Here is a 14,638-nt window from a genome sequence, read left to right as displayed (position 1 = left end):
TCTCCCTTCCTTGAATAAAAAAAATCTTCTCTGTTCTTTGCTGTTGAACCCAAGGTATTTTACAGATACTCAACCTTATTTTACGTCAATTAACCCAACAAGAGGAGATACACATTGGGTTTCATCGTAGGGCAGCAAAGGTCTGATAGGAGACCACATCCACTTTTCAATGCATCATTCACACTTTATCTCTGCCATAAGCCATTCAATTCTTTTTCAAAACAAATAGTCTCAGCCTGTTTCTCCCCTGATGGGGACTGCCTTTTCATGCTGAAATCCGTGCTTTCTTAAAATCAGCAGAAGTTTTGCCACTGAATTTAAGCAGGGTCAAGATTTTGCTCTCATTTTTTTACCATTTTAGTTAATAATTTCACTTGTTCTCTATATCCTGGATTATACAGACCACTCATATGGACATTTACCATTCCTTTAAGTAATTAACTATGTCCTTATTTTTTCTCCCTTTTTAACAAATCAAAGTGTTCCCTGCCAACAAAGCTATGAACAGTGTACCTTCTGTCTCTCCGCGCCCTGATTTGCAGTATATTGTATGTTATGAAGGTATGGAATTGGATTAAAAGCTACAGCACGGTGCTCTGCAGATAAACCCACTGCAGGTGTGCAGTTTAATAGGATTTTAATTTGGTAACAAGTGAACAAAGAGAGGAAGCCTAGAATGGGATTTTCTAGTTGAAAAAATGCTATTCGTGCTGAGAGAAAGCAACTGCAAGTTCTGTGATAAGGAATAAAGATCAGGCCAATGCTCTCTGAGCTGCACTTTTATAGATCATGGCTCACTCAGAGCATCTTCGTTACTGCCACCAGTTTCAGCAGTTCTTAGTTCATACTACGTGCTGTTGGCCATACAACATTTCATCTGCCATGCTCCCTGTTAAGCCAGTGTGTTCAAATCTTGTATTGTCTCACTCCCCACCTTCCACATTTTTTCATGTAAAATTAACGTTTTCCTCAGGAGATGGCACTAAATAGGAATGTATTCTGTTTTCAAGATTATTAGCAATTATTTCCATGCTTCAAATTATATATATTTAAAAAAATGATTCAGAAATGTGCTGTGCTGTTCAGTATAAATGGGAATAAAGTGGTCTCTCTGCTGAGGAGTGTAATTTATATTCATCATGAACTAGGAATGGAGGACCAAAAACAGATGGGAAAGGCAGAGGAAGAATGAAGGTGACGACTAAAAGATCATGAAGGGATCCGCTAAGCCACAGACACACACTGATGCTGCTGATATCAGGGCAAGGTTGGGAGATTCTTTTCTGATTTCTGTTACCAGTCCTCCCTCTCATTTTTCCAGGGTTTCACTGCAAAACAGAGTGTTTAGCACTAATTTCAATGAGATGAGGGTGGAGGTGCGATGAACAGATTTTTTCCCTAAGCCTAACAGGCTGTGGAGAAGGCACAGAAATGCCTTGTGGGACAAGATTAAAAAGGTATGGAGGTTGCTGTTGTTGGCAGTGGACAGAGTGGAGGATGGGAGCTGACAAAAGGCACTGGGTCGCAGAGTGCTGTGGGGGCTGCATGAAGTAAAGGAGTTAAAAGGAAAAATGATGAAATATACCCATGATGCAGAGAGAGAGATGCCAGGCAGCAGAAATGTGGTCCAGGAAACAGGAGTGTGACTGGTGGGTGCCACTAAGGCTGCTGAGGCTTTAGATACCCCACAGAACGGGTTGTGGCCGAAGGGGGATTAGTCAGGAGCAGGGACAGATGGTTGCTTGGGAGCATGATGATGATGATTTTTGGTGATCAAAAGTTGCAGAACACAAACCCTCATGTAATGGATATCTGTACAAAGGATCTGCAGAGATGGCGATACAAAGTGGTGGGTGATGAAGATATGTTTTTCAGCACCCTGTGTTTTTCAGCAACCTGTGGAGTTAGTATGGACACCCAAAAAGAAGGAGCCTGCAACAGTTGAGGTGGGAGCTACCACCCGATTGAAGACATGAGTAGGCAGAAGTGCTCACTCACTGTCACAGCTCCTAAAACCCTTTTGAGCTGCAGGTTCCAATTTTTCAGCTTCCTCACAAACTGCAAACACTTAAACCATCAGCAGATCTCCTTTTCAGCCTACCATTATCAGCATCTTGTATGTGGACCAATAAGATCCATCAGCCTTTGGGATCTTTTAACTCTAAGCTCTTTCTACACTTTCCCAATACTTCACTGTCTCCATACCTTCTCTCAAGTCCTCATACTCCCCATTTCATGTTTTATACCCTTCCTCTCTGACACCCCTCATCCCTCACTCTGATCAGCCTTGCTCTGTTCTTGAGATCATGTACGAAATATGCAAAACTGATAGACATATTTATAGGCATATCTCTTACGCAGACAAACCCTTCTCTGCTGACACCTGCATTGCAATGGGCATAGTGGGACATACAAAAGCCCATATGGGCAGCACAGTGAAAGAGCATAGGAAGAAGGGCAGATACTGATTAAGATTTCTACTGGTTTATCTCCTAGTTTCTGACCACCAGTGGTTTAGTGAGTCCTTGCTCTTAGCCTGCACGCAGCTCAGTTTGATTTTCGACATTAAGGGGTTATGGCAGGATGGTTCATTGTATTACATTTGAAAAACAGCAAGAGCTGTCAGACATGCCCATCACACATATAAATCTTTCTCGGTTTGTCTCCTTTGTACCTTCTTTCTCCCTTCCCGTTTTCATTGCTGAGGTACTTTTGGCATATTTTATATTTAAAAGAACAATGGTCCATGACAGGTCTGTATAAGTAATAAAGATTTTTTAAAAACAGTCCGTTTCCAGTCCTGGCTCTAGTTTTTGGAAGCTGAATACATGTTGAGAGTAAAACAACTTTAGCAGCATCACCTTAAGAATGTAATTTTCTTCATAAGTCTTGGTGCCATTAACATTTGTCCAGCACCATTTTCTGGAAAACACAGTGTTCTCTGAGATTTAAGACAAGGGCTGTTAATGCATGGAAGAGACTTCTGGAAACAGATGAATGTCTAAAATTCATCACTTGTGTTAAGCACAGAGGCTTGATCCATGTTCCCATATGTCTTTTTATTTAGCCTTGTGTTCTAGGAAGACTTAGAGTCTTTCTTGTTTTCTACCTGTATGTCATCCCTTATGCTAGTAAGTTTGAAGCAGCAGACTGACTGCAAGAAAGTCCAGTGGAGCAGAAAGATCTCAAGGATTTCATACATCTTTTGATAAAACTAAGAGGCAGATGGAGGGAAAAGAGCCTCTCAGTGCTTCTAGTAGTGAGAAAAGCCCACATCATGCACAGTGAGTGCATGCAGACTGTTTGTCAGCTAGACCACAAGCTGCTCCCAACCCACCAGAACAGCACTGCTCTTGCTTAGATAATGCTCAGGGAATCTGGAGGCATGCCAAAGGTCTTCTGGAAACCCAAGGCAAGAATCAGGGAACTGTGGTGATGTGGTGGGTGGTGTGGAGATTACAGTCCCTTGACAGGATCATGAGATGGAGGTGGGATGTAAAGATTTCATTTTTACTACTTTACACACCTAAAACCCCCCAAACAATCACAGACTTCCTGAGATCCCTCCCAATTGACCCTTTTTTTTTTCCCCTTTTTTTTTTCTTGTTTTATTTTCTTTAAAGTTAACATTTATTTCACCTTGCTGCCAGTGGCTGTGTCCACCGAACATCTCAGAACTCTGGAAAAACATGGCTCTTTCCAAAGTTATTCTGGCTCTGCATCGAAGTTGTGAAAGCTGGCTGTAGAGTGCTGGCTTGGCATTGCTCCTCTGCAAAACAGCCCCAGAGATAGCTGGGCTCGTAATACCACAGAACAGGGAACTCATTTTGCTTTGCAACCCAGAAACTTTCATCTTCCTTCTCCTCTATATAGGACAGGAAAATGTGAGCCACAAAATCCATGAGCAGCAAGTTAAGCAAATGCCAGGATCCTAGGTTTAAGGAAAAGCAAAAATAATTTTAACAGCCTCCTCATTTCCTTGTCTTTGTGATGTGTCCTTCTTTGAAGGGCTTCATTATAGTAATGGGCTAGACAAAGTAGCAGACTGGCACTCATCAGGTAGTACTTACAAGATTATGTACTTCCAAATATCACAGCAAAATAGGCACCAACAGCAGATTTGAAATGTAAGCAAAAGCCTTTCCCCTCCTTATTTTAGCTAGAGAGGAAAGCGTACTCCTGTTTATATGCTTTCTGCTCAAGTTTTTCCCCCACATTCACTGCTGCTACAAGTCTTATCATCAACCACATATCACCCCCAATTCTCCCCTCAGATGGATAAATCTTGCCAAGTAAACCCTCCTATGTACATCTATATGTCTTGTACCTATGACATTAAATGGCCTACCTTGCAGCTTGGGCATAACTGCTAAAAGCCAAGACAGACTCACGGAGACCATTGACTTTTGAATCCTACCTTGGTTGAAAGCCCTTACAGTAAATATGAAGTCTTCTTCCATGCCATAAACCTGCACAGGAATTCGTCTAACAATTTGTAACCTCTGCATCCCACAAACATATTTATATGGACATCAACAAGGAGATACCAAAATTTATATGAAAAACTAAGGTTTACAGAGCTTGAAAAATGAAAAATGCTGCCTCTTTTTATGCTATATGTGTCTGAGAAGCTACTGTTTCTCCTGTTTGTCTTTTTGTGCATCTTTAAATTATAGCTAAGTGGAAGTGCTTGTTCATCTATGGGACAAGGAAAAGGGCTATTATACTTGCAGTTCAAACTATGCAGACCTGGCACTAGTAGTCTACGAGTGCTGCTAACAGTCTTACAGATGTTTTCAGTGTATTCAAGAAGACTAAGCATGAAACAAAAGCTACCACTCCAGTTGTCCCTTGGGATGATACAAAGGGACACAGTCTTGAAGAGGGAGTAGCTTGAAAAAGCTTGCATACAAAAAAGGAATGCATGGGTCTCTGTCCAGCCAGTGTGGGTCAGCAATACATTCCTGAATGCCCTGGAAGGCAGGCTGGTATGGAAAGGGAGGGTTTACCAGCTGACATGAAGCTTTGTGATAGAGATATGTAAAGGCATGTTTGTTGGGGAGGAGGTGGAGCTGAAAGAGCTGTAGAGGTCCCCTTAACCCTGACTGCTGTAGCACACTTGCTCCTTGCTGCCTTGCAGTGGGGGTAGCTGAACACTTCCTCTGATCACGCTTGGGCATCACCCATGTGGAGGCTGGGCTGGATAAGGGTAAAAATAAATCCTGAAAGTGAATTCTGAATTCAGAGGTGTGAGTATGACAGTGCATTATTTGTGCCAGATGTGCCAAGCTCCAAGGCAAGAGCTCCAGACAGAAGTAAGTTTGATTTTGGTTACTGGTATGAGGTGTAGTTTTGCATTAACACTGCATTAACATGATGCTCAAAACATTTCCCTTAGTAATTGTGTATCCTCAGTGTGGATGTTACATGCTTTGACTTGCAGGATGCCCACCATTCCTGCAAGAAATACTGAGATTTAAGAGTTTTCTGAAAAGCAGTGACCCTGAGTACGGAACTTCTACACCAGATGGCTTGTTAACAGCACAGCACCAGCCTTGTCCACTAAAACTCAATATCCTACCAGAACAAAAACATGGGAAAGAAGGGACATTATTAGATGATATAACCCAAAACCTTGAAGAACCAAGGAGATAATACTGACCAAATCAATTGGAGCATCACGGCAGAAGATTAAAAAATATTTTTAACTCTCATATGTGAGAATAAATTCAATATTAATAGTAGTGAAGTATAATAGGAAGACTGTCGTAAGTGGGATGAAAATATTATTTGTAACTAGTTTAAGGAAGGCTCAGCAGAGGAAGGGATGATCTCCATCATTTATGTCCCTAGCCACTGACAACTGAAGAACAGGGAAGCAGTTCATTAAACTTTTCTTGTGATGGAAAGAAGGAAGAGGATTTCATCATTGTGGGGGATTTCAATAAACATTATGCTTCCAGTGCTGCTCTTGGAATTCATTCCAAATTCCCTCATTGCCCAAAATACTGCATGCAGCATTGGAGAGTGTTGTACAGAACTCCTGTGGAGGGGGAGGAAAGACTAATTATTTTATTACTACTGTAATGCAACAACTGATGGACAAGGGACCCTACTGTGCTGTGTTCCCTGCTCACAGATCCTGGTCCAGCCAGTTTGCAGCCTAAATATAAGGCAAAAGGTAGCAGCTATATGCAGAAAAGGGGTCTGCACATACATGCACAAACACAGGTATTAATGGGGGAAGAATACTGAAAAATACAAAAGACAACAACCTTAATGTACCCTTTTGTTATGTCTTTGTAGGAAATACATGAAAGTTCAGTTTTGAAGGGGAATTTCAAAGAAGATAATGAGGTTTTCTTTGGCTGTTTGTGTGAAGCCCCATCCAACAACAGATAAAAAAATAAGAAGATGCTCCACTGAAAATCGAAAAAGAGGCTCATACAGTTTATCAGATGCTGCTCACAGGAGATTATACCTCTCTGCAGAATGAATAATAGAGAGAGAGAGACTCTGGAAGGTTTTAAAATTGAAAAGAGAGAGTGGGTAGAGTTGATGCAATACAGAAATGGAAGAGACAACTTATTCAAGACATGGTTGCACCAATTCAAGCCACGTGAGTATGACTGCACGGTCCTTTCACTTTTCCTGCCTTGCACTGGTGTATGATGGATTTGGTGCTTGATGGCTCAGAACACTAAGTCAGAGGCAAAACTAACCCAGCTAAAGGAGTGACCAATTTTTAGTCAGTTTAACAGTTTAAACAGGCTTGCTGTTGGCTAGGCAAGCACCTAAGTCAGTGGAAGGCATACAGAAAAGGAGAATATAGTTGTTGTCAAAGGTACTAACTGCCTTTCTAGCAAGTTGTTATTGCAGTGGCTCTACTCTGGCTGTATTGTACAGAAAGAACCCGAAGGACTTGGACCTACCACTTGATATATCTGTAATGTTTCTGGGTTTGGATATTAGTGGCTCTAGGTCTCCATCACACCCTTCTGCTGGGGTGTGCAGCTCTTGTAGGGAGGGAGAGCAAAGGCTCACACCTCAGGCTACTGTTCCTCATTTCCTCGCAGACAAATAATGGCTTCTGCTGAAAGAGAGAGGGAGTCTTGCCCTTCCTGCCATCTCCAGGTGCATGCTCCTATTCTCCTCCCTGCTGCTTATCGTAGGGTTTGAGTCAGAGAACTAATCTGGCAAGAAAAGGAATAATTTCATGTCCCTGACCTGTCTAGCCATATCACCAGGCAAATGGTGCTTGATGCAAGGAAGGGAGTAAGGAAGACGTGATGCCCTATTGACTGTAGCATAAATTTATGTCAGTTAATATGGTCTGGTGCCTCTGCCATCTCAGGTCAGAAAGGGGCATACCAGTCAAGTCACAAAGATCCTACTTACCAAAACTGTCTGTGTTGCTGAGGGTCATAGCCTTGCTTATTGTTCTCAGTAGGAAGCTCCATCTCAAATGGAAATCTGATGCCAGTTCTCTATACTCCTCTTTATTCCTGCTTGGCTGCAGATAGAGCAAAAAAACTTCTTTATGGCAAAGTTGGTTAAAAGAATTCATTATTGTGTTGCAGACCATTTCCCTGTACAGACTGCATACAAAGGTGGAACAAAAAAGGTGTTTTTTTCTGGTTTGCTTTTTTGTCAGAATCCTAAAATAAGTTGAAAGGGACTTTTGAACATCTAATTCAATCTCTTGTCTAAAGCATGGCCAGCTTAGTTTAGGCATTGTTCACCCAGGTTCTGAATAGCTGCGGGATGGAGGTTCCACAGCCTTTCCAGGTTACTTCTTCAAATGCTTAACTACTCTCCTGGCAATTGTTGTTTGGTTGGTTTTGGTTGGGTTTTTGGTTGGTTTTTTTTGTTGTTGCTTTGTTTTGTTTTGGTTTTGGTTTGTTTTGTTTGTTTTGCTTTCTATCTATTGGGAATTTTCTTTGCTGAAACTTGTGTCCATTGCCTTATGCCCCATGACTGTGAACACCCAGGAAAAGCTCTGTTCCATCTTCTCTAGACCATCCTTTGAGGTATCTGAGGGTTCTGTGATTTGAAGGCACCACAGAACTGCAAAGTACTAGTCTTAATTAAGAATAAAAACTAGGAAATAACCAAGCTAAATTTACCCTACTTCTTCAGAATGAGAAAAAAATCCCAAACCCAAACAAACCTTTAAGCACCACCCAGACCCAAGTTAATTGGGCTGGCAAGCAGCAGAATTCAGCAGTACCCTTAAGCTACCACTAATTCAGAATCAGCGATGGAACAGGCGTGGTAGAATTGGTAACATATGGAAAGGTGCATTATGTAAGGATGGTCATACTTGAATCTTTCACAGGAGCTGTAGACATTGTACTAGAAATTATCACTCTCCTACCACCTGCTAAAGGTCAACAGTTTTATGAATCAATGTTTTCAAGAATCAGGAAGTGTTCTCTTCATTTTTACTAACATTTTTCTTCTTAATTTTGGTTTAATAGGAACTGTTAGGCTATGTGGCTATGAAATGAGAGCAGATACTAAAACTGCCAAAGTGGATATATGCACAGAAATAGGCTTGTAGTTGTTTGCACAGATGGAATTTTTGTATGCCAATTAATTCTCTCTTTTTCGGCTGCATGCATAAATTGTATTTATGCAAATCTGCAGTCTGGTCAGGTTGCTAGTGCACAATGTAGCTCCTGCAGAGTGGTGACAGTCAGCGTGTAGCTGGATAATTTGTATGATCACTCTTTCTTTTCTGAAGTTATTAATTATATACCTGAATGACAAAAGCATGAAGATTCGAAGACACACAGTTCAAGAGAACCCGGATATCTGTGGAAGGTGTCAGCAAAGACACAAAGTCATTCAAACCTACGAAATATAGAAGGGAGATCATTACATCAAGTGATTGGTTTGCTTTTTGGTTTGTTTCTGCAGTTTTTGGCTTCATTTTTTCTTTCTTTTATCTTTAGCTTGAAACATATTAAGACATCTGTTTATATCATTTTGATTAATATAATGATACTGTTCATTTACTAAGGAATTGTACCCTACTTTGAAATCAGTCAGAATTCACATTTATGTCCATTTCCACTGTATCTGCACTGATCTAGTGCATCATGGCAAAAGTGGCAAGAATAAACACTTCCAATGTGAAAGGTGGAATTTGGTTATATGCAATGACAACATACTTATCTGAGATTTTATACGGTTGAGAAAAGAAAATATTGGTTTATCTGTTGAGGGGGAGAAAATGGTTTCAAAACAATAACAGAAAATGCAGAATATTCTGTAGACCAACAGAAATACAGATAATACTGCTACATATCAGGCAGCTGTTTCCCCGAAAGACTGGGACCTACCGCCCAGTGCCAAAAGGTACATTACTGTGGTTCCTCTCTAAATTTATGCCCATCTAATGAGACATCTTACTTCAGGAAGACATATGGATAGGGTCTGTGAAACCTTGCTTATTATAAATAACGGTTTGGAAAAGCAAAGAAAACAAAGAATGCAATATATCTGCCTTGGAGAGAGTAAGACCATCATTAATATAATAAGCAAATTTAACAAGAGCATTGCACTTGATTTCAAGATATAAATAAATACTTTTTAAATGGTTCTTCTGATGGTTCTGTGAAGAAAGAAGATCATTATTCCTACTGAAAGAAGTGATAATAAGGCTGTGGCACATCCCTTGTCAGCGAGAAAGTCGGTGGCAGAGCAAGAATAAAGAGCTGAGATTTCTCCGCATCAGTTCTGTGCACAGCCTAGTTCAACTTGCCAGTCTCTCGCTAATAATTTAAATGGCAGCCCACTAATCTAAAAATTAACTTGCCATTATGTTGCTTTCTCTTTTCATTAAGCTGACAAAGGCATTATGGCATGGCTGCATACAAACTGTATTTACTGTTTACAGGCTGCAGTACAGCAAAAGGAAATGAATGTGGAAGGGCTTCGTCCAGTTAAGCATAAAGTGTTTTAAAATCTGGCCACAAGAAATTATTCAGTGCACTTGAATTAATAACAGAGGAAAATGTGAAATGCAATGCTTAAAACTTCTTTTTTTTTGTCAAAGAAAAGAATAAAAAATAATATCCCTGCTTGTCAACATTCTTCTAGAAGACCCCACTGCTGCTGCCACAGGAAAACCTTTAAGTGAGAGTCAGGATGGAAAGCCTTTCATTCTTAACCTTTAAAGTTAGAAGGGTAATATTACATGCTCCATTCTCAGTTCTATTTGTTCTTTTCCAGCACTTTGAGTTACAGCAAGTCTGTAATTCCCATTAGGGCAGACATAATGGGAAAACAAGAGGAAACGCTGGAGCTTTAACAGTGGCAAGCAAGGGCTTAAGTGAATGCACAAAATGTATCAAAAAAAATATTACATTTGAGTTCTATGTCATTCTGCGGCTCCTCTGGACTCCTAAACGCCTTTTGAACGAGGTTTCCAGGAATATCCAGAAATCCCTGTTCGATGACAGCATGCAAGTCTGATCGCAAAACAGTGACTTTGCTGTGGCTGTTCAAGACTGTTCTCACTGTCTATAGAGAATAGGAAAACAGTTAATGGCTTTCATTTTCTCAAGCCCTTAGGTCAGTCAAAAAGCTTCCTTTATTCAATACTAGACTTTACATAACCAGTCTCCAAACTGGGGGGAGAAAAAAAAAATCAAAGGAAATGAATCTTAAGTTGTCTTTAAGAGTTTTTTGTTCTGGGAGATGTTCTTTTCAATGGCACTCTGCGGTGTTGTCTGTGATGAAGCAGACAGGCCAACATAACTGAAGTGTCTGGGCAATTGCCTGGCAATTGGTTCTGCCTACAGTTATTATAGTAATGCCAAATAATGGCATTTTGTCTAAAACATTGAATGGCGTTTCGAGGCCGACTTTCCCGTCGATGTTATCTGTCCTTAGCACATGTTTCAATTCAATTCAAAGGCAGGTTTCCTAAAGTTGCTCAAACCTTTGAGAAAGTAAAAATAACATTAGAAATATATTAGTTAAAATAAAACTAGTTGGAGTTTTATCACATTTATCTGCTTATGTGTCCCTGCCCACAGCAGGGGGGTTGGAACTAGATGATCTTAAGGTCCTTTCCAACCCTAACTATTCCATGATTCTATGATTCTATGATCTGCATGGCCACCCGCAAAGAGTTGTGGTCAATGGCTCAATGTCCAGCTGGAGACCAGTAACGAGTGGCGCCCCTCAGGGATTGGTGTTGGAACTGGTCTTGTTCAACATCTTTGTCGCTGACATGGACAGTGGGATTGAGTGCGCCCTCAGCAAGTTTGCCGATGACACCAAGCTGTGTGGTTCGGTTGATATGCTGGAGGGAAGGAATGCCATCCAGAGGGACCTGGACACTCTTGTGAGGTGGGCTGATGCCAACCTCATGAAGTTTAACCATGCCAAGTGGAAGGTCCTACACCTGGGTCGGAGCAATCCCAGGCACAGCTACAGGGTGGGCAGAGAAGAGATTCAGAGCAGCCCCGCAGAGAAGGACTTGGGGGTGTTGGTTGATGAGAAAATGGACATGAGCTGGCTTCAGTGTGTGCTCGCAGCCCAGAAAGCCAACCGTATCCTGGGCTGCATCAAAAGGAGTGTGACCAGCAGGTCAAAGGAGGTGATCCTGCCCCTCTACTCTGCTCTTGTGAGACCTCACTTGGAGTATTGTGTGCAGTTCTGGTGTCCTCAACATAAAAAGGACATGGAACTGTTGGAACAAGTCCAGAGGAGGGCCATGAGGATGATCAGGGCACTGGAGCACCTCCCGTACGAAGACAGGCTGAGAAAGTTGGGGCTGTTCAGCCTGGAGAAGAGAAGGCTGCGTGGAGACCTCATAGCAACCTTCCAGTATCTGAAGGGGCCCTACAAGGATGCTGGGGAGGGACTGTTCATTAGGGACTGTAGTGATAGGACAAGAGGTAACGGGTTAAAACTTAAACAGGGGAAGTTTAGATTGGATATAAGGGAAGAAGTTCTTTACTGTAAGGGTGGTGAGGCACTGGAATGGGCTGCCCAGCAAAGCTGTGAATGCTCCATCCCTGGTGGTGTTCAAGGCCGCGTTGGACAGAGCCTTGAGTGGCATGGCTTAGTGTGAGGTGTCCCTGCCCATGGCAGGGGGGTTGGAAATAGATGATCTTAAGGTCTTTTCCAACCCTAACTATTCTATGATTCTATGAGTCATTTGTGAATGAATCTGGCTTCATATTTGTCCCCAAATGTATTACTCACATTTGCAAACAATTTTCAGCTTAACATTTGATCCTAATCTGTCACTCTTTTTTTCTTATTAATTGCTACTATCACACAGTATTCCTTCAGATTCTTGACGAAATGATGAACACAGGAAGGAAATTAAACCTGAATCTGCTAAAATTTGTTAATCTATACATTTAGTCTCTTATTTCCATATGGAAATCAGTAAGATCCTAAAGCCTTTGCTGAATTTTGTGCTTTTATATGCATAATCCATGTCCAGATGAAAAATATTTTTTTGTAAAATTCAGAAAAACTTCAGGATTCATACACATTTTAATAAATCCCATTCACCATGTGCTTGCCATGACCCCCAAGTCAGCAGTGAATGTAGCTGACCATTTGTTTGCAAACAAAATTCCCACTCTAGCAACTCTTCGTCATTCTGCTAGCTTTATCGAAATAGCAAAAGCACTCTGAGTCTCACTCCGTAGTCCCCTTCAGGTAAGTTAAAGACAAAGTCCGTTTTCTTATTTTACTTGGAGTTTCCAGTCTCAGGATTGCTGCTACTTGTAACAAGAACACGCAACCCAAAGGCTGGGAACTACCAGGGGCAGTATCATCAGTGTGATGCTAACGCCCAGCTCCATGCTCCAGTATTTTAGACTGGTCCCTTCAGCCATTGCTCTTCACTATACTAACTATAATTCTCTAGGTGACAGAGCTCCACCTCTGGCAACACTTAAATACAGTTTACCAGAGGCAGCAGGAATCAGCCCTAGGAAATGACAAGCATCATATTCGCATTCCTTTCTTGCAGAGAATTTGCACCTTTTTATGCTCTAATTACTTGCGCATGTCCAGGTAGTAGCAGCTGTCAGCCTGCTTTATCTACACATGATGGGAAAGTTACTTTTTTTTCTTTTGAATGATGAGCCTGCCAAAATTGTTCCCATTTTCTTACCAGGTGGCTAAATTATTGCAAAGTACTCTACAAGGGATGGTTTGGTTGCACCATTCAGAGGCTACAGCTGCACAGCTCCTCTGTAGTACTTCTCCTTAGGAGCACTCTCACCTGCTTTGACCATCAGTCTGCAGTTGAAATTCCAGGTGTGTTTTAGACAGAGAAAACTGAAAGGATGATTAGAAATATCAAATGACTCCTATGTGAGAAGATGAGATAAACCTCAGCTTTGGATAGAAATAACTGAGGAAGGATGTGATGGAGGTTTGCAGAGAGAATTGCATGAAGAAAGGCAGAAATTTTAAAGTAATAAAAGAAAGTTATGCAACAAATAATCAAACCCTGGAACTCACTACCCCAAGATGTTGGGGATGCCAAAATCAGGCTTTTAAGTACCAAAATGTGGATATAGCCTTCATCTCAGATTGCTGGAAGCCAGGAGAGTACAGTGAATGTGGACTGAGGTGTCACTTGTTCCGGAGGAAGGGAACATCTCATAAATAGTCCAAACAGCTTGAGTGAATGAGATGCCCAGCTTTTTATTCCACAGATTCTGGAACATACCTTAACCATGTTAGCAAGGTCTGTCTTTCTCCTCAGTCTTTTCATAAACACTGTAACTTCTGTTAAAGAAGAAGAGGCAGATGTTTGATGTAATTAATATTTTACAGTCTAAACGACATCAATGAAGACAGGTTTTTTTTAAGCTAGAAAGTAGATCCCATGGGGAGCTACGGAGGCTAAGGGAGGGCACAGCAGGGGCACACAGCCAGCATTATGGGCTGGGCTGGGGACCCTCACAGTTTAAAGCTTGCCAGTGGAAGCTGGCCAGGTCACCACTCTTCCTTCACTGTAAATCTGTTAACCCCTGACACACAGTAAAAATACTTGCAATATTTTTTTACATTAAATACTTCTTAATCAAGACTGGTACTCTTTTACATGCATGGTTTAAGGTGAGTGAAAGCAAAGCAACATTAATTCTACACCTCCTATATTTTGTTTGGAGGGTTTTCATTTGCACCTTCACAGCTATAATTCTGCAGCACTGTTAATATTAGTTGGTTTCTTTGGTTCTATTTTTCTTCTGTTTATATTGTGTTGTAATTATGACAAGCATCACCCAAGAATATCCCTTTTTAAGAATAAAATATAAAGTCACTGATAATTACAGGAAAAATGAGTATAAAGCAATTTGCAAACTTCTGTAGACAGGCAATGGGTTTCAGGTGAAAATGTCTGTTTTCTGAAGTTTGTATAAACTAGAAAGACCAGAATGTATACACAAAGGGTTGCAGCTGATTAATTAAGTATACCTCCATGTACACACATTTTAAAAACACATTACTAAGTTTGCTCTGTCAAGCACTCAGATGTAAGAAAGGCCAGAATTAAGAACATCTGCAAGTCCTCCTTGAGGGTATGAATGCTAATGCAATCTTTTGTCTACACAGGAGCCCTGCTTTGCCACTGAGGAGCTGGTCT

At 41.1% G+C, this 14,638-nt stretch overlaps 1 protein-coding gene across 1 annotated transcript in view; it reads right to left on the bottom strand.

Annotated features, from left to right (window-relative positions):
* RFX8 (regulatory factor X8) overlaps positions 1-14,638 on the bottom strand; it is a 32,022-nt gene that overhangs the window by 1,212 nt on the left and 16,172 nt on the right. Inside the window, 6 exon segments of the mRNA XM_062606949.1 lie at positions 3,640-3,685; positions 3,687-3,931; positions 7,399-7,513; positions 8,762-8,856; positions 10,374-10,530; positions 13,718-13,776. Coding sequence (XP_062462933.1) covers positions 3,640-3,685; positions 3,687-3,931; positions 7,399-7,513; positions 8,762-8,856; positions 10,374-10,530; positions 13,718-13,776 — 717 coding nt within the window.

Source organism: Pezoporus occidentalis, unplaced genomic scaffold (assembly GCF_034315485.1).
Source record: "Pezoporus occidentalis ecotype Australia unplaced genomic scaffold, CSIRO_AGI_Poc_V1 ctg99, whole genome shotgun sequence".
Lineage (NCBI taxonomy): Eukaryota > Metazoa > Chordata > Aves > Psittaciformes > Psittacidae > Pezoporus > Pezoporus occidentalis.
The sequence above is the reverse complement of the archived record's forward strand: the minus strand, read 5'-3'. Positions and strand labels throughout refer to the sequence as shown.